The sequence below is a fragment of the Perissodus microlepis genome, chromosome 15 (genome assembly GCF_051167445.1).
Source record: "Perissodus microlepis isolate ML-2025 ecotype Zambia chromosome 15, ASM5116744v1, whole genome shotgun sequence".
In the NCBI taxonomy this organism is placed as follows: domain Eukaryota; kingdom Metazoa; phylum Chordata; class Actinopteri; order Cichliformes; family Cichlidae; genus Perissodus; species Perissodus microlepis.
In genome coordinates, this window is record NC_140475.1 from 39,586,061 (window position 1) to 39,607,014 (window position 20,954).

Here is a 20,954-nt window from a genome sequence, read left to right on the forward strand (position 1 = left end):
CCCCGCACAAACACATCCTCCAACCACACACATCCATATTTTGTTTTCAAACTCCATTGCAGTTTATTTCACACCTCAAACCTTTAGTAAACAATTAAACAAGTAACAGTAATCTGCAATAAATTAAAGGTAGTAATAAAATACATTACTAACTCTTTTACGCTACGTCCACACCTGCACGGGTATTTTTGAAAACGCAGCTGTTTCTATGCTTTTGGGCATTTCGTTCACACGTAAACTGCGTTTCGAATCACCGAAAATGAAGATTTTTTTAAAAACTCCTTTTTTGCGTTTACGTGTGGACGAGGAAGTTCGTAATGCAACGTCAAAGGTATGTGCCTTTTTTCACGTCACGTTGTGCGCCATGTTATTGTTTACATGAGATGAATTGCAGAATGGCAGATAGAGACAAAATACTGTTACTGTTAATCTGACTATCTTCAGGTTTTACACACTTACATATACACACGCAGTTACTGTCCCTCCATTTAGAAAGGCAGAGGCGTCATGGTGTGATTATTTTACATGTAGTTGTTTTTTTTTCCTGTGAAATAATATTCAACATTGCTATCAATAAATTTTTCAAAAAATGCCTCTCTGAACTTCTGGGTAGGCTATGAGAGGGTGAAGACGCGTGTGTCAGTGGCTCCTGCACCTGACTTGTTGAAATTGTGATAATCATCAAAGTAACACATCTTTTTCTTAAAAAGCAATACAGTAGTTGTGAAGAGTGCATTCTTTTTCGAAATGCCACCAACAAGGACAAACCCGAAGCAAGTGGCGACTGAAACGACCGACCTTGGCGAGGCCTCGGCTGAAAATGACGGCGCTAAAGCTAGCACGCCCGCTAGTTCTGCACACGAGGAGTACACGCAAGGCAATAAACAAGTGCTGTCTGCAATTGCTACTTTGGACGCCAAGATAACTCAAATGAAAGTGAACATTTGTGATACTCTGTGCGGGGAAATTGCAACGCTGAGGGCTGAAAATGATGAGGCCATTTCAGCTTTGAGAACTGTGATGGAAAACCACAATGTCCAGCTGAAGGATTTATCAGAATCGGCTACAAGCACTTCAAACTCTGCGGTGAAATTAGAAGAAAAAGTTAAACAACTTTCTAGCAAAGTGGAACAACTGACTGAAAAATGCATTGATCTGGAAGGGCGTTCAAAGAGAATGTCATGGTCCTGGGTCATGTGAGTTTCTTGGTGTTTTTGTTATTCTTTTCAGTCTAGTTTCATTTCAGTTTATCTAGTTACATTCTGCCATGTTTCATGTCCAAGTTTTCTTTGTTTGTCAAGTTCGAGTCATGTCCGTGTCTCATTATGTTTCCTGTTTTATTTTGAAAGAGCTTTGCGTTTTGTGTTTATTGTATTTAGTTTCACGTGTCCTGTCATTATGTTAATTGTTGTCAGCTGTTTTCCCCATGTGATTCTACTTCCCTTGATCATTCCTTATGTGTATTTAGTCTGTGTGTTTCCGCTCACTCAGTGTCAGATCGTCTGTTAACCTCACCACAGTTTTCATACGGTTACCTCATTGTTTCACTGTGTTTCCTAGTTTACTCAGTGTTTATACTTTTGTCATAGTTTTTTCACTGAGTGTCACATCCTTCTGTTAACACAGTGTTCATAGTCCCCTTAGTTTCCCTAGTTTCATGTTTTTCTTCTGCAATCAGCCAAGGCTCGCTTTAGTTTTGAAACTACATTTTGTCTCCACCATCTCTGCATCTGGGTCTACCTCATTCTTCACACCGGCGCACCCCGCCGTGACAGTACGATCTGACCATGTCAGACCCAGCGGACAGTCCGGACGAGATTGGGGAGGAGCTGCAGCGGACCAGCTGGCTCATGATGCGCATCTGTGGGTGCACGGACCCCAGAGTGGTGTCCACTGGGTTGGCGGCCATAGACGCCATCCTTCAGAAGGCGCCGCAGCTCCGGCAGTTTCTCCAGCTTTTTGAGGCGTTCGACTCTCTGGCCCCCCTGAAGGAGGAGCTTCGCGCCCGCGCGCTGGCTCAGAGAGTGTTGAACGCCGCCTCAGCACCTACGACTCCGACCCATAAACGGTTGTCGTTGTCATCGCTGCTGCCTCGTGAGCCGGAGGCAGTCACAGTCCGGTCGTTAAGTCTGACGTCACTAGCCGTGTCTGGGCCTAAACTCCGCTGCAGGTCCATATATCAAACAATCACTATGGCATTACTGAGAGTTGAAAAACTGTCTAAAGTCTTTCATCTCTACCAGGTGTAACAATTGAGTTTAACATCCAGGCATCCATGAAAACGGAATTTATGACATTTAACAGAGTTAGAAGTTAGCAGGAAGTTAGCTCGCTAGCTTCTATCTAAATACAATATAGCATTTCCTGACTGCGGGGTTTTGGAAACAAATTAAAACGTACAGCTCTGCTATCACTTCCAACATAAATGAAGACAGAAAACTAAACAGCAGTGACGTTTGTAGGGTTACTGAAGTTTGGCTAGCTGGTATATAACAATGTGCTATGTGACCGCTAGCGACACAGCTATGTTAGCATAATATAAACACGCTAACTTTTTTCCACTTGATAAAAGTTAACGTGAGGATTCCCGGTGGTCAGGAACAAATGTAATCGCATGGCAGGATGCTGTAAACAGACCAAACTTCAGCCAGGAGAACAACTGAGATAATCCATCCACAATACGAGGTTAGTCATTCATATAATGCTGCATGCGCTGGGCTGTAGTTACATCGTAAGGTTTTAAAAATTGAGCTTTAAAATGATTAGCGGTAATAAAAGCCGAGGCCGACAGTGATCACTGTTTTTGACTGTTTTTAGGGGCTTTTTGAAATTAAATAGAAGAAGATACAAAACATTCAACATGTTAACAACACAAAAGCCATATTAAACGCAGACTAATTTGGCCCGGAAGCAGGATTTGTCACGTCATCACTTAAAGACCGGATTAAACTTTCTCCGGGTGTGGGTGTCACTACCCAATCCGTACCGGAAACCCGATCGGTACCACACATGCGCAAATCTTACGTCCCTTCCTCTATTTGCCAACATTGCGACAGTTAATGTATTTGAGTGACACGGTTAGCACCCAGTTAGCTCCTAGCATTTATCAACAGCTCTGCCTGCCTGGGACATTTAAACAATGGATAATCCGTTTACAAACAAATTCATGTTTTTCTCCTCAGCAGAGAGCCTCCCCCGATTTAACAACAGCGCCGTAAAATAAGAAGAATGGCGCCTAATTACAGACGTAATAATACTGACTTAGCAATATGTCACATGAAGATTCATCAGCCAGATTAAGTGTTTACTGACAATTGACAGTGATAGTGGACATCTTCGCACAGACAAGCATAAACACACTTGACTATCACTAAATCAAATTAAACATGCATTTGTAATTCAGTTTACTTCAGTTTACAATACGGTTCATTCGCTCGGTCAGCAGGTGACGGTATCCTCGTGCACTGGGGAGTAAACTGCCGTTAAATGAAACAGAAGAAGAAGAAAAAATCTGCACATGTGCAGTACGGATTGGGTAGACCCGATTTGTACGGTCCGACTTTGCACATGCGCAGTAAGGATCGGGGAGTCCTGATCCGTAACTATCTTTTTATTTTTCGTTTTTGTCTACATTATATTGAAATTCTTAATTATTGCAAACATTTTAAGAGATACTTATTATTCTTAACATCTTAACAGATAAGTATAAGTAACAGATATAAGTAGTTTTAATCCTTGTGATTTCATATCAAAAATCCTTGAAAGAGTAGTTGTCAAACAGCTAACAGATCATCTGCAGAGGAATGGTTTATTTGAAGAGTTTCAGTCAGGTTTCAGAGCTCATCACAGCACAGAAACAGCTTTAGTGAAGGTTACAAATGATCTTCTTATGGCCTCTGACAGTGGACTCATCTCTGTGCTTGTCCTGCTAGACCTCAGTGCAGCGTTCGATACTGTCGACCATAATATCCTATTAGAGCGATTAGAACATGCTGTAGGTATTACAGGTACTGCACTGCAGTGGTTTGTATCATATCTATCTAATAGACTCCAATTTGTGCATGTAAATGGAGAGTCCTCTTCACACACTGAGGTTAATTATGGAGTTCCACAGGGTTCAGTGCTAGGACCAATTCTGTTTACATTATACATGCTTCCCTTAGGCAGCATCATTAGAAGACATAGCATACATTTTCACTGCTATGCAGATGACACCCAGCTCTATCTGTCCATGAAGCCAGATAACACACACCAATTAGTTAAACTGCAGGAATGTCTTAAAGACATAAAGACCTGTATGGCCGCTAACTTTCTGCTTCTTAATTCAGATCAAACTGAGGTTATTGTACTCGGCCCTGAAAATCTTAGAAATATGGTATCTAACCAGATTCATACTCTGGATGGCATTACCTTGGCCTCCAGTAACGCTGTGAGGAACCTTGGAGTCATTTTTGACCAGGACATGTCCTTCAACGCACATATTAAACAAATATGTAAGACTGCTTTCTTCCATTTGCGCAACATCTCTAAAATTAGAAATATCCTGTCTCAGAGTGACGCTGAAAAACTAGTTCATGCATTTATTACTTCCAGGCTGGACTACTGTAATTCATTATTATTAGGATGTCCAAAAAACTCACTGAAAAGCCTTCAGCTAATCCAAAATGCTGCAGTAAGAGTACTGACAGGGACTAGAAGGAGAGAGCATATTTCTCCTGTTTTGGCTTCCCTTCATTGGCTTCCTGTTAAATCCAGAATTGAATTCAAAATCCTGCTCCTCACATACAAGGTCTTAAATAATCAGGCCCCATCTTATCTTAATGACCTTGTAGTACCATATCACCCTATTAGAGCACTTCGCTCTCGCTCTGCAGGCCTACTTGTTGTTCCTAGAGTATTTAAAAGTAGAATGGGAGGCAGAGCCTTCAGTTTTCAGGCCCCTCTTCTGTGGAACCAGCTTCCAGTTTGGATTCGGGAGACAGAAACTATCTCTACTTTTAAGATTAGGCTTAAAACTTTCCTTTTTGCTAAAGCATATAGTTAGGGCTGGACCAGGTGACCCTGAATCCTCCCTTAGTTATGCTGCAATAGACGTAGGCTGCCGGGGGATTCCCAAGATGCATTGAGTTTTTCCTTTCCAGTCACCTTTCTCACTCACTATGTATTAATAGACCTCTCTGCATTGAATCATATCTGTTATTAACCTCTGTCTCTCTTCCACAGCATGTCTTTTATCCTGTCTTCCTTCTCTCACCCCAACCGGTCGCAGCAGATGGCCGCCCCTCCCTGAGCCTGGTTCTGCCGGAGGTTTCTTCCTGTTAAAAGGGAGTTTTTCCTTCCCACTGTCGCCAAAGTGCTTGCTCATAGGGGGTCATATGATTGTTGGGTTTTTCTCTGTATCTATGAAGCGCCTTGAGGCGACTTTTGTTGTGATTTGGCGCTATATAAATAAAATTGAATTGAATTGAAAAATTGATCCACAAAACAGCATAAGAGTAAAAGAGTAAAAGAAGAACTGACTGCGTTACAGCAATACGCGCTTTCACGTCTTTTTTTAGCGACTTTTTTTTAGAAAAAAAAGTCGTTAAGGGGTCTGAAAACTCGCTAAATATAGCGACAAAGTCGCTAAGTTGGCAACACTGGATCCGTACCGCGCATGTGCAGATGTTTTCTTCTTCTTCTGTTCGTTTAATGGCAGTTTACTCCCCAGTGTACGAGGAAACCGCCACCTGCTGACCGAGCGAATGAACCCTATTATAAACTGAATTAGCAAAATTACAAATGCGTGTTAAATTTGATTTAGTGATAGTCGAGTGTGTTTATGCTTGTCTGTGAGGAGAGGATTGTTGGAATAGTGATGATGATGTCCGCTATCACTGTCAATTGTCAGTAAACAATCTGGCTGATGAATCTTCACGTGACACATTGCTAAGTCAATATTATTAAGTCTGTAATTAGGCGCCATTCTTATTATTTTACGGCGCTGTTGTTCAATCGGGGGACGCTCTCTGTTGAGGAGAAAAGCATGAATTTGTTTGTATACGGATTATCCATTGTTTAAATGTCCCGGTAGTCGAAAAGGAGGCAGAGCTGTTGAGAAATGCTAGGAGCTAACTGGGCGCTAACCGTATCATTCAAATATATATATATTTTTTTTATTAAACTTTATTTACAAACAACAGTATAACATACAAGGCACCATCATTAATCCGATTATGTTACATCCTCGGTTGAGCATTATAGCAAAAAAAACCCAAAAAAACAAAAACAAACAAAACGAACAAAAAAAACAACAATAAGCACAAAGCTAAAAGAGTTAGTACAAAAAGAAAGAACAGTCATTGAAGGATTTGAACCAAAGGCAAAAAATAACATGAGCAAAAAAGGGCAGTCATGATTATAAAATAGGGAGTTGTTTTTTTTTTTAACATAGGTTAAACTCTTTAAATAAAACAACAAGTTTATGGGCTTTCTTGTTATTCACAAGTTTCAGCGATTTAGCCCAGAGTTTAAAGTCATTCAGCCATCTGTTTATACATGGTTTAGCTTTAAAGTATCTGCATTTGTGAATAAAAATTTTTCCCATTAACAAAAACGTCCTAATCAACAGGTCAAAATCTGCATTCTCAGCAAGTATTCCAAATTTTATTACTGTCACCGTCCGTATCATTCAAATATATTGAATGTCGCAGTGTTGGCAAAGAGAGGAAGTGACGTAAGATTTGCGCATGCGGGGTACCGATCGGGTTTCCGGTACGGATCGGGTAGTGACAGGGTCTACCCGAGCCGTACCGCGCATGTGCAGGGGTTTTCTTCTTCTTCTGTTCGTTTAATGGCAGTTTACTCCCCAGTGTACAAGGATACCGCCACCTGCTTACTGAGCGAATTAACCCTATTGTAAACTGAATTAGCGTCATTACAAACGTGTGTTAAATTTGATTTAGTGATAGTCGAGTGTGTTTATGCTTGTCTGTGTGGAGAGGATTGTTGGAATAGTGATGATGATGATGTCCGCTATCACTGTCAGTTGTCAGTAAACACTTCATCTGGCTGCTGAATCTTTACATGACACATTGCTAAGTCAATATTATTAAGTCTGTAATTAGGCGCCATTCTTATTATTTTACGGCGCTGTTGTTCAATCGGGGAACGCTCTCTGTTGAGGAGAAAAGCATAAATTTGTTTGTATACGGATTATCCATTGTTTAAATGTCCCGTTAGTCGAAAATGAGGCAGAGCTGTTGAGAAATGCTAGGAGCTAACTGGGCGCTAACCGTATCATTCAAATATATTGAATGTCACAATGTTGGCAAATAGAGGAAGTGACGTAAGATTTGCGCATGCGGGGTACCGATCGGGTTTCCGGTACGGATCGGGTAGTGACAGGGACAATATGTGGGGGCGTTCCAAGATGGCCGAGTAAGTACACGCTTACTGCCGAGCTTAACAAATGTAACCCTATAATACGGTAGGAACATTGTGTCAACTCAGACTTCAGAAGCTTCTTCGGTATTTAATCCAGAAAAGGACTGAATTTGATCAATAAAGTGACAAAATGTCACAGCGTGACAACAAAAGACCCTCGGCTAGCTCCAGAACAAAGCTACTGCTAAAGGCTAATGCTAGCCAAACAGCCGTGTCGGTAAACCCACTGCTTGACAACTGCCATGACTACACGGCTCTTTCACTACCTCTCCCAATAACTGAGGACGTGATGGACGAGTTTCCACCTCTACCCGTCTCACCCAGCCAGTCTGCGGCGCCAAAGAAAGCGTTGCATTCAAAGGTAGATAGCGTGGATATTGTTGAAACTCTATCAAAGCTAATAAACGAAAGAATGGATGACCTTGCATTACAGATTGCCGGGATCAGAAAAACTGTGGACTTTGCATGTGAGGAGATAAAAGATGTCAAATGCAGAGTGGGCACTTTGGAGCAGAAAATCTCCAAAGAGGAAGGGCGTATGGATAAAAACCAGCAAAGAATCACAGATCTCGAGCAATACTCCAGACGGTGGAACCTCAGGCTGTTCGGTGTCAAAGAAGAGCAACAGGAGGATACATGGAGAGTTGCTGTTGAGATTTGTCAGGCCGTGTTGCCTGAATGTAAAAATCAACTTTATGACACCATTGACACCGTACATCGGGTCGGCTCCAAAAGCCCAAACAACACCAGTCCCAGACCTATTATCATCCAGTTCATCTCCCGCAGAACCAGAGATGGCCTGTGGAAAGCAGCCAAGACATCTCCTTTCTTAAAGGAGAACCGGGACCTGAAGTTTGCTGAGGACCTTTCCAGAGAAGACAGAGAGCGCCGGAGCAAGTTGTGGCCCATTATTGAGAAGGCTCGCAGAGAAAATGAAAAGGCCTATTATTCAATTCAATTCAATTCAATTTTATTTATATAGCGCCAAATCACAACAAAAGTCGCCTCAAGGCATTATGTCGGATGCTGGGGTTTTGTTAATGGGACAGAAGTTTTCCTGTCTTCAGAATGAGAGGTGAATATGGGGGGAGTTAAGGGATAGAAAAGTCCCTACAATGTTGCACAGTTGCTTGGACTTGGTTGACTGTTTTTCATTGATCCTTCTGGTGTTTTGGATCATTAAGTCTATGCTTCATTTATATTATGAGGACACTTTAAGTTTCAGCACCTGAGTTGTATCCTAAAAAATATTTTTTGTATTTCTGCCGAGTTATTTTCATCCTTGCAATGCTCGGTCCCTTAGTGAGGTTCATTTTTTGTTAAGCACACAATATTGGTTCCTTAAATTTCTAATTGTTTATTTTTTGTTTTCTTAATTGTCATTTTCTATTGTTTCCCTTAATGCCAGGGGGTTGAGACAGATCTGTAAACGTAAAGCCTTATTTTTGTTTGCTAAGAAATATAAAAGTGACTTTAGTTTTTTCCTAGAAAGCCATTCTGTATCTGCTGATGTGAACTTCTGGAAGTCTCAGTGGGGTAACGATGTTTGGTATTCACACAGCACAGAGAGGTCAGCTGGGGTCACAACTCTCAAAGGCAGCTTCGGTGGTATTGTTCTACATTCAGATTGTGACTCTTTGGGTCATTATATTTGTCTGGTAGTAGAATACAATCACTCCATTTTCATAATTGTCAATTTATATGGCTATAATACCAAACCTGAAAATGATAAATTAATTGACTCTTTAGATACAAGGATTAGCTTTTGGCTCTCTAAATATCCCAGTTCAAACTTAATAATTGGAGGAGATTTTAATGTTTCACTAAATGACACTATAGATAGATGGCCACCAGCACAACATTTTAGGAATAATTTGAGATGGAAACATTTATGGATAAATTTAATGTTTCCTGATGATATATCATTTACCTGGAGCAACCGTTCTGGTTCAAGGAAATCGCGTATTGATTTCTGGTTAATATCAAGTAGTCTACCAAAGGACAGTGTTACAGTCAATATCCTTACAACTCCACTTACCTACCATAGAGCAATATATATTAACCTGCAACTCTTTCCTACTATTGCAATGAATAGATCCTCATATTGGAAATTAAATAGTTCGCTTTTGAGCCATACAATTGTAAAATCTGAAATCACACGACTGTTAAAACACTTTATACACAAGGCTAATATTGAGAATTCCTATAGCACAAACTGGGAAATTTTTAAATTTGAGACGAGTAAAATGTTGAGAAAGTATGGGGCAAAAATAGCTAAGTCAAGGGCAGCAGATGAAGAAAATCTAATTGTTCAAATTTCCGCAATATATCAACTCCCACCAGATGAGGTCTCGGAGGAGGATGGATTAAGTCCTTTCAATCTAAACTGGATGAGATTTACCACCAGAAAGCTGAAGGAGCTTTTGTTCGTTCAAGAAAAAGATGGATAGAGGGAGAGCAGAATTCTGCTTATTTTTTCCGCTTAGAAAAACAGAGATCTAAAGCCAATACTATTCATAAATTGAATATAAATGGTACGGTCAGTGATGATGCAAAAATGATCTCTCAATTTTGTTGTAATTTCTACTCAAAGTTGTATGAATCCAATTATAACGCAACGGGTGCTACCCAATTTATTTAAATAATGTTGAAATGATTAAAAGTGCTGATAGGCTTTTTTGTGACAGTCCAATTACTGAAAGAGAGATATTAACATCTATTGAATTTCCTAAAAACAACAAATCTCCAGGCACAGATGGGCTGGTGGCTGAATTCTATAAATCATTCTCTTCTCAGCTTGCACCCTTTTTGTTGCAGGTTTATAATGAAAGTATTGAAAGGGGCACTCTTCCTCCCAGCCTTACTCAAGGACTTATTACTTTAATTCCCAAACCTAAGAAGGACCTACTTTTCATAGACAACTGGATCAATAAGCCTCCTAAATAATGATTATAAAATATTAGCTCTATTGCTAGCTAGAAGAATTAAATATATTTTGGATGATATTGTAGATGAGACACAGTCTGGATTTATGACAAACAGGCCCATCTCCAATAATATTAGACTCGTCTCGGATATTCTGGACTACTCAGCATTAATATCTGATGACTCATTTATCCTAATCCTAGACTTCTATAAAGCCTTTGACTCAATTGAGCATGAATTTGTATTTCTTACACTTCAGAAATTTGGTTTTGGTGATATCTTCTGCAAAGCTATCAAAACTTTGTATTCCAATGCAAATAGTTCTATTAGAATGAAAAATGGCACCACTTCTCGTTTTAGTCTTAATCGAGGGGTACGCCAGGGATGCCCGATTAGCCCTTATCTTTTTTTACTTTGCACCCAAATTCTTGCCTCTCATATTTCGAATAGCACTGTGAAAGGTATAAATATAGCAGACAGAGAGATTGTCATCAGTCAATTGGCAGATGATACCACAATTTTTCTTAAATATGCCAGCCAAGTGCCAATTGCTTTACACGTAATAGAGGATTTCTCAAAAGGGTCTGGATTGATGTTAAACTTAAATGTCAATTATTACCTGTCAAAGAGTGTAATGTTCAGAGTATTTGTAATATAACAGTTAAAAATGAAGCAACATATTTAGGTCTGATTATCTGCAAAGATCAAAAAGACAGAATTTCACTAAATTTTCCCCCAATTATTAAAAAATCTCAAACCAAATTAAATCAGTGGTTGCAGAGAGATTTAAGTTTAAGAGGAAGGGTATCTGAAAAGCAGAAGGTCTGTCTCGACTGACTTGTGCAGCAATTTCTCTGCATGTGGATGGCAAAACTTGTAAGGATGTTGACCCGAATGCTCTTCAACTTCCTCTGGAAAAACGGGGACACATTACATCAGAAAAAGTGTAGTGATGAATGACTATGAACACGGTGGTCTCAATGTTTTGGATTTTACTACTCTAAACAATACATTTAAGATTAATTGGGCTAAACATTTTCTTAAAAATCCGGTATCCATTTGGAATTTTATTCCTCACTACATTTTCTCTAAGTTTGGAGGTCTAAGTTTTATCTTAGGTTGTGATTATAGTATAGATAAGCTTCCAGAAAACCTTTCGATGTTTCACAAACAAGTTCTATTAGCTTGGTCCCTTATATATAAACACAACTTTACACCCCATACGTATTTAATTTGGAATAATAGGAACATAGTGCATAAAAATAAATCATTATTTTTTTCTAGGTGGGTTGAGAAACAGATTGTTTTAGTAAATCAGCTGTTTAATCCTAATGGGCAGCTTATGTCTTATTCAGAATTCTTAAACACTTATAAATTTTCAGCCACACCCAAAGAATATGCCATATTATTTGATGCAATACCTACGGGTATTATAATGTTTTTTTAAAGGTATTCAACCTTGTATATCATCTGTTTCTCTCCCCAACCCTGTGGATACACCCATAGGAAGAATCTGACTAACAAACCATAGTAAAGGTAATAAAATAAGATTAGTCCCACGAGTGGGAAATTTCATGTTAAGGCTGCCGACCTATTGCACGCAATGGCGGCGCCAATAAGAATATAAGAATATTCGTGCTTTGTTCCAGACAGAATCTCTAACTGTTCTCCTTTGTCAGTGACATTAACTGGAAAAGAGTATGGACAATTCCTAACAAGTATCTGGTAACGAATAAAGTAAAAGAAGTTTCATTTAAAATACTGCATAAATTTTATCCTGCTAATCATTATATGACAAAGTTCAAAAGGGACATAAATGCGAACTGTGGGTTTTGTGGAAGCCATCCTGAGACTGTGCAGCACCCCTTCTGGATCTGTTCATGCTCTAGAACATTTTGGAAAGACTTCAGTAGATTCATTGCTGGACTTTACTGTGAAATGGGAAAATGTTGTATTTTGTTTCTTTCGAAGGCAAAAAAAAGAAGATGTTTACTTTATAATAAACTTGTTAGTTATCTTAGCTAAATTTTATTTTCACAAATGCAAATACAGTAACCAAAAGGCTAGTTTTAAACATTACTATAATGATGTTTTATGTTACATAAAATTGATTCATGGATCACTTAACAAAAAGGCTGTGAAAACTATTACTATTTATAGTAATTACAAATTATTTGAATGTATGTAATTCTTTGTATTACACCCCCTGACATATGTTAATTTTGTTCTGGTTGTATACATGTTCTGTATACTGTTTCTCAATAAAGTTTTAAAAAAAGATCGGGTAGCGACAGGGGGTGCTCCGCTGGGAGGGGCGGAGCTGCGAGACTGGGTCAGTGTGCACACACGGAGAGCACTTCAGAGTACTGCGTCTGGTACTGCAGCAGGTAAGTGCGTGCCGGTTCAGTTGTGTTTATGTGTACTGAGTACATGGTAGCGCTCCAGAAAGCTACAAACTTAACTTCTTTACACCGAACCAAACTCCGTCTAAAAATGTGCTGATTTTTAGTGTCGCGTGCTTTTCCGGAGGCTCGCGAGGTAAAAGTTTGGTGTTTCCGGATGAAAGCGAATCTGTTTTTAATTCAGCATTAGTGTTTGCTCCAAACTTCACGGGACTCCGTGAGAATCTGAATTTTGGCTTGCCGGGGCTCAGCTCCTCACTGTAACACGCTCGTTCACCCCAATGAAGACGTGCACGAGCCGTGCGGGGCAGGGGCGGATCTAGAGAAATTTTCTTAGGGTGGCATGAGGGTGGCAAAGAAATCAAATGGGGTGGCAAAATCAAAGCCTTTTTTTTTTTTTCAAACACATATGCAGGTGGTTACAAATGGTTAAAATAATTCAAATGCAGTAAGTATACACGTTTTTCATATAAATATAGTCTATAACTTAATTATTGTCTGTAGCCCACATAATTACACACTTTAGTTACATAAAACATGTGAGTTTTGATTATATGTACTATATAGCCTGTATAATAAATAAGTATGTAGCCCAATAAGTATAAAATCCTGAAAGCTACACAACATGAGGTGGTCTATTTACAAACACAGGTCTAACTTGAGTTTCACTGTTTTTTGTTAGAAAACAATCACATTGTTACAGCTTAAATTACACAAAATGTCAGAAATCTGCACTGTCATGAACAAAAATTTAAACCTAATTTTTCATGATTTGTTGGATGAACCCACTGAGGTCTGAAATACAACCGGCCACTTTTGATTCCTTTTGAGTTTACGTTTGTGTTTCACCCTCAAATTGTTTCATTTTATTTTTTCTCCTTGCCTTGTTTGGTATCTTTTCAGCTCGACTGAATTTAGTTGTTTTTTTCACTGACATACTGCATTAGTATTACTGATCTGAAATCACACAAAGAACTTAAAATCCTAATAGTATTTTTTTTACTGTAAAAAAACCCACAGACATGTTGAGTAAATGTTTATAACTTGAAATGCAAATATAAATTGTACATTTTGGAAACATATACAACTATTTATCTAAAAATGCAGCCAATACACCTGCCGTTTTTTTCATTTTATATAACCATTTAAAAATCTTACTAAAACTAAAATTAGAGAACAATCAGGTGTTGCAATAAGATGCCCCACAAATGATGTGTGCCAGTAAAAACAGGAGAACATCGCAGGGATAAACCTGCAGGCCTGACAACAGCAGGTGTATCACTCCGCTGGTTTTCTACTTGGTGACAGTGTTTAAATTGCAAATGTGCCTTAGTGACATTCATTAGTGCCCTCACTGACACACAAAACAAAACGACGACTACACAACAGAACAACTACACAACACAACACACTAAGTATACACTCCACACTAAACGTCACAAATCTCCCATATCTAAAAACTCTCTCGCTTGCTCGCTCTCTCTCTCTCGCTCGCTCTGTCTCGCTGCCGTTACGTCACTTCCAAAACTTTCCCCTCTTCCTAAACAACCAAATCCCACGTGTTGACTTTTTTTAAATTGGCCGACATGGTACTTTTTCCACTGATAGGAAAGAGGTGGCTTTTCTTCCTTTCTTTACTGTTTTCGCGCTGTCCTTAAAACGCTTAAAACACACACACACACACACAAACGTGACGACAGTGTTTAGTAAAAAGCGTGGCTTATATATATGATCATAACTCTGGATTTGCTGGCCTGTAATTAAAATGTAAAAACTTTGAAGTCTGAACTTTCAATGTGGCTGAAACAGAGACTCAGCGTGGCTGCAGCTTGTTGCTGTGTCAGCTTACATCAGTCATGTGATTTGGAGGTGCAGCGTGTCCGTGGACCACAGAGGGTTAATAACACTCACCTTCCATTTCCACAGTGTAACATCCAACCACCTGTGTAAAATACGAAATTCCCATGGTGTTGTTCAAAATGTGCTCTGGCACAATCATAAGCATCGCTTGCTACTGAAAACAAGAAAAAAGCCGGTCCTGCTATGGACTGAACCATTTGTTACTGGTGGAGGGGGGGAACACTATGCAATATATTCAGTTTTAGCATTTATATTCACTGTTGACTGTAACTATGCTCAAACTGTTAATGCTATCTTATTTTAATAAACAGCACTGTCATATGCAAAACTGGGGTGGCAGGGGATCATTTTAGGGCGGCACTTGCCACCCCATGCCACCCTTCTAGATCCACCCCTGGTGCGGGGACGAGCGACGTTAGATTCACGTAGTTCACCTGTAGTTGATGAGACAGGTGAGGCCGACACATACAAAGACACACAAGGCGGAAGCAGCGTGTTGGTCCTGCAGGACTCTGCGGTCTTTAAACTTTTTTTATTCTGCGTGTGCGCACGCGCGTGGTTGCTGGATGGTTGAAGTTAAAGACTGTGTCCTCCCTCCGCTGAACTGTGCGATCCTCACGCACGTGTCACTGCCGTGGCAGATGTTTAATGATCGGATCCAGAGCAGTCTGTGCGCCTGGAGCATGATGAGGAGGACACGGAGCCATGAAACTTGAGGAGGTTCCCCTCATGTGTGGAGGAGCAGGCATCACGGCACACTCCTGCTGGGACACCACAGAACAGATGAAAAGTGTTGAGGTCACAGTGGGCTGTCCTAGTTTGGGGCATGTTCCTGCTGTCCTCCTGCACCTTCACCTGTCTCTGTGAGCGTCTGTTGTTATGCCTGAACCTGTGAGGTTTTATGGGACATCAAAGTGACGACCAGAATGCTATCAGGTTCATCAGACTCCTGCTGATTTGTTGTGGGGTAATAAAGACAGCAGTTTTCAGTTTTATGTGTCATATGCAAGTTAGCACAGGGTCAACATTGCAATGAAATGTATTTGATGAGCAGAAGACAGTCACTCAGCAGAATGGTGCAGTGGAAAAAATAGTAAAGAGCAAAATGTTAATAAAATATAGTAAAAGAAAAAAGATTAACAGTTAACAGACTAAATATATATATGTAAATATAAATATATGTACACACTAGTGATTGAATAAAGAAAATCTTATATAGGAATGTGAGGGGGGGGGGGCAAATGGGATATTGCACAGTGGCAGGAATGAGCAGCAGTACAGACTGAACAGTACAAAAAATTTTTGCAGTTAGTACAGTATTGCACTTTTTTTTCTCTTAATATAAATACCAATAAAGTGGAGTGACCAGGGAACCAGCGGCTCTTTAAAGTGTCTGAGAGATGAAAGAAAGCTGACTCACTCAGTTTAATGTTTAACTCACCAGTTGGTTAATAATCAATCAACAGATCAATATAAAAAAAACTGCACTGTCATGTAGGCTGCATGTTACATAAGACTGCGTGATGCAGTACTCCTTTCTGAACATGAGTAGTACTACGTTATGTAAGACAGCAGTACCTCCCAGCACAGAGCTCATGGTCGGGGTCATTGTCGGGGTAACGGCTGTCCTGTGGGCACATTTCCATTTCCACAGTGTCAGTCTGGACTGTACAACTCATAAGGTCGATGTTTGCGTTTCGCCTGCTGCCCTCATGTTTATGACATCACCAGGTGTGTTAATGACATCAGAAAGTTTTTTATTCTGGGATCAGGGTCTAGCCCGGCTCGCCGTCAGCAGAACTTCCTGTTGTTATGAGTGGAGGTCACGAAGGTCGTGTCAGCGTCACGCTGTTGTCCAGGTGACCGTTATGCTTCGCCCACGTTCCTCTGAGCAGTACGGGGAATGTCCCATCAGACCTGTTTCACCAATCAACAAGACACCTGCTCAGCTGCTCATTCATAAGGCGATTAGTTGATTCTCCTAGCAGCTGATTGGTGATTCACTAACACAGTACAGGTACATGTAGTACAGGTGAGTTCAGTACATAATTTGATTTAAAACAACTGACCTGCTGTTTCCATGGCTACAGTGTCCTGCTCTGTGATTGGCCCCAAAGATGTCGTCAGTGAAGGTGCACCCCATAGTGAAATCAAGCGCTCTGATTGGTGAAGGGCCGGTGTGGGAGGAGTCAGAGCAGACCCTGCTGTTTGTTGACATCATAGGGCAGAAAATCCACCGCTGGAGTCCTGCGACCAATCGCATCCAGTCTGTGGAGACAGGTGGGCCAATCAGCATTTTCACCTGTCTGACGCTTACCTGAATGTTGCCTGACCATGTCTCACCTGTCCTTCTCCCCTCAGCTGACACAGTGGGCTTCGCGGTTCCTCGCAGGTCGGGCGGGTACGTTGCAGGTGTGGGTCGCAACATTGTGGCTGTTGATTGGCAGACGCACAAGGTGACATCACTGGTGGAGGTCGATGAAGACAAACCGAACAACCGCCTGAACGATGGGAAGGCTGATCCGAGTGGACGACTGCTGACGGGTCAGTCTGCACACCTGGTTACTGTCTTACCTGCCTGTCTCTCTGTTGCTATGGTAACAGTGTGATGTGTTTTAGGTACGATGTTAAAAGATTACCCGTCCGGGGAAAGGAAACAAGGAGCTCTGTTCTCTGTAGCCCCTGACCTCACTGTGACCAAACACCTGAGCCAGGTAACTTAACCTGCCTGTGATACTGACTAAGATAATCCTGTTGGTGTTCTTAATCAAGTGGCTGTATTAGGGCTGTTCGATATAACGATATATATCGGATGACGATATAAAAACGTCTATCGTTTCCTATTACGCTATTGTTTGTTTCGTGGTGTTGTAAAATAAACTGTTTACGGCAATATTTTTTCATGGTTTTGATGGTCACTGTAGTGGCTATATTAATTTCTTAAAGTTCTCTCTTTCTCTTATATTTAATATAACCACACTACGGACGGACAAGCGACTGTTTTTACGTGTTGTCGTTAGCAACAACGACGGTAAAACCATCGCGTGGCTCCGCTGTCCGCTTGTTTGCTTTCCACGTAAACCTTTCACAATAAAGCTCAAGATCCTGTTGAGACTTTTCAAAATAAACTGAATCACGTGAAAGAGTATGCAGAGAGTTTACGGATGAGAAGAAAAAAAAGAGCCGTCAGGTGCTAAAAAATAAACCTTAGACTCAAACTTTGAAAGAAAATGGTGGCCGTTACAACTAATGTCTAAAAATGTATAGTTTCATGCATCAGTAAAAACACTCGACTCCAAGTAAAGGACGCCCAGCTGGAAAAACTTCACGCAAGTCGAGCTGCCCGAGATTCACAGAATTTACAGAAAATATTACATTTTTGTGATTTATATCGTTGTCAGGACGATAAATGTCTTATATCGGGATATGAGATTTTTGTCATATCGCACAGCCCTAGGCTGTATTAATGACATCAGCCAGGTTGGCAGCTCATTAAATAAGACAGTCAATGAGCCCCGTTAACGTGATACCTGACCATGTAAAATAAATATACAGTCTCACTGTACCTGTCTGTCTCACCCATCTGCCTCACCTGTACCCGTCTGTCTCACCTGTCTGCCTCACCCGTACCTGTCTGCCTCACCTGTCTGCCTCTCAGGTGGACATCTCTAATGGGATGGACTGGTCTGAGGATCAGAAGACGTTTTTCTACATCGACAGTTTGGCTCTGACTGTCGACGCCTTCGACCACGACCCCAGCACTGGACACATTGGTACCTGTGTACTTATGCTGCACATTGTGTGTGCTTATGGTGTAGTACATCTGTATTTATAGCCGTGTTTCCTAGGTAATCGCCGTGTGGTATGCCACATTAAGGAGGGGGAAGGGATTCCCGATGGGATGACTCTTGATGCTGAAGGTCGTCTGTGGGTGGCCTGTTACGACGGAGGGCGGGTCATCAACATCGACCCTGCTACTGGTTAGTTCTGGTTCTGCTGATTCTGCGTGTTTCTGTAAGTGCGGTGATGATGATGATGTACCTGTCATACACTCACAGGTGTGCGGCTGAAGACGATCTCTCTGCCGGTGACGAAGACCACCTCGTGTTGTTTCGGAGGTCCAGACTACTCTGAGCTCTACGTGACCTCGGCCAGTCTTGGCCTCAACCAGTCTGAGAGCAAACAGCAGCCCCTGGCTGGAAGCACCTTCAGGGTGAGTTGGCAGCTCATGTGTTCCCTTTTAATAAACTTTTGACACTTGACTGTGAGAAGATGATGAAACACAAAGAGCTCTCAGATTGTTTACAGTAGATGGATGTACTCAACTTTTATGTCACTGACCCAAACTGGAGCTCAGACTTCTTGGGTCATCTGTAATATTGTAAGGTAAAGACCCTGCAATAATACAGAGATGTCCCAACAATCAGACAGCCCCCTACGAGCAAGCACTTTGGCGACAGTGGGAAGAAAAAACTCCCTTTTAACAGGAAGAAACCTCCGACAGAACCAGGCTCAGGGAGGGGCGGGGCCATCTGCTGCGACCGGTTGGGGTGAGAGAAGGAAGATAAAGAAAGGATAAAGACATGCTGTGGAAGAGAGACAGAGATTAATAACAAGTACGATTCAATGCAGAGAGGTCTGTTAACACATAGGGAGTGAGAAAGGTGACTGGAAAGGAAAAACTCAATGCATCATGGGAATCCCCGGCAGCCTACGTCTATTGCAGCATAACTAAGGGAGGATTCAGGGCCACCTGGTCCAGCCCTAACTATATGCTTTAGCAAAAAGGAAAGTTTGAAGCCTAATCTTGAAAGTAGAGATAGTGTCTGTCTCCTGAATCCAAACTGGAAGCTGGTTCCACAGAAGAGGGGCCTGAAAACTGAAGGCTCTGCCTCCCATTCTACTTTTAAATACTCTAGGAACAACAAGTAGGCCTGCAGTGTGAGAGCGAAGTGCTCCAATAGGGTGATATGGTACTACAAGGTCATTAAGATAAGATGGGGCCTGATTATTTAAGACCTTGTATGTGAGGAGCAGGATTTTGAATTCTGGACTTAACAGGAAGCCAATGAAGGGAAGCCAAAACAGGAGAAACCTGCTCTCTCTTTCTAGTCCCTGTCAGGACTCTTGCTGCAGCATTTTGGATTAGCTGAAGGCTTTTCAGGGAGATTTTAGGACTTCCTGATAATAATGAATTACAGTCGTCCAGCCTGGAAGTAATAAATGCATGAACTAGTTTTTCAGCGTCACTCTGAGACAGGATATTTCCAATTTTAGAGATGTTGCGTGAGTGGAAGAACGCAGTCTTACATATTAGTTTAATATGTGCGTTGAAGGACATGTCCTGGTCAAAAATGACTCCAAGGTTCCTCACAGTGTTACTGGAGGCCAAGGTAATGCCATCCAGAGTAAGAATCTGGTTAGATACCATATTTCTAAGATTTTCAGGGCCGAGTACAATAACCTCAGTTTGATCTGAATGAAGAAGCGGAAAGTTAGCGGCCATACAGGTCTTTATGTCTTTAAGACATTCCTGCAGTTTAACTCATTGCTGTGTGTTATCTGGCTTCATGGACAGATAGAGCTGGGTGTCATCTGCATAGCAGTGAAAATGCATGCTACGTATACTAATAGTTGGCTCAACAGTGCTCTGACTTTTTGTCAGCCTGGCTACAGTGCTGAAGAGAAACCTGGGGTTGTTCTTATTTTCTTCAATCAGTGACGAATAGTAAGATGTTCTGGCTTTGTGGAGGGTTAGGGTTAGAGGTTATGTCTCTAGGGGCCACCGCATATATTTATATGTAAACATATAAATAAATCCACTTTTTTTTTTTAGTAATTTCTTTTGTGCATAATTTTATATTGTTGTTGATAATAAATTAATTAAAGCAACAAAACAACCTGAAGAGCCGGTTGGGAGCCGGCTGCTTTTAGTGAGCCGAGCCGAAAGAGCCAGTTCTCCAAAAAGAGCCGGAATTCCCATCACTACTGCCCTGACTCGTGTGTGTGTGTGTGTGTGTGTGTGTGTGTGTGTGTGTGTGTGTGTGTGTGTGTGCATGCACAGGTCACAGGACTCGGGGTCAAAGGTCGACCTTCATACGCTTTCTCCGGATGAACTTCAGGAGGAGAAGACCTGATCCATCAGTGAACTCTAACAGCCAATCACAGCACAGATCAACATGATGAACTAATCAACATGTTTACTGATTACTTGTCAATCAGTCAGTGTACTGATACATAATTAAAAATCATCAATCACACAGATTAATGATGCTTTGTGTTGGAAATAAAACCTGAGTGACAGAGGGATTGTGGGTAATGTAGTGTCAAACAGAACGCACT

At 41.1% G+C, this 20,954-nt stretch overlaps 1 protein-coding gene across 1 annotated transcript; it reads left to right on the forward strand.

Annotated features, from left to right (window-relative positions):
- Nucleotides 1-12,644: 12,644 nt before the first annotated feature.
- Nucleotides 12,645-20,918, forward strand: rgn (regucalcin). The gene is made up of 8 exons (XM_084953034.1): nt 12,645-12,737; nt 16,703-16,892; nt 16,974-17,156; nt 17,232-17,326; nt 18,271-18,385; nt 18,461-18,592; nt 18,671-18,825; nt 20,677-20,918. The coding sequence occupies exons 2-8, from the start codon at nt 16,730-16,732 to the stop codon at nt 20,725-20,727; spliced, it is 894 nt and encodes a 297-aa protein (XP_084809160.1). The 5' UTR covers nt 12,645-12,737; nt 16,703-16,729; the 3' UTR covers nt 20,728-20,918.
- The last annotated feature ends 36 nt before the right edge of the window (nt 20,919-20,954 follow it).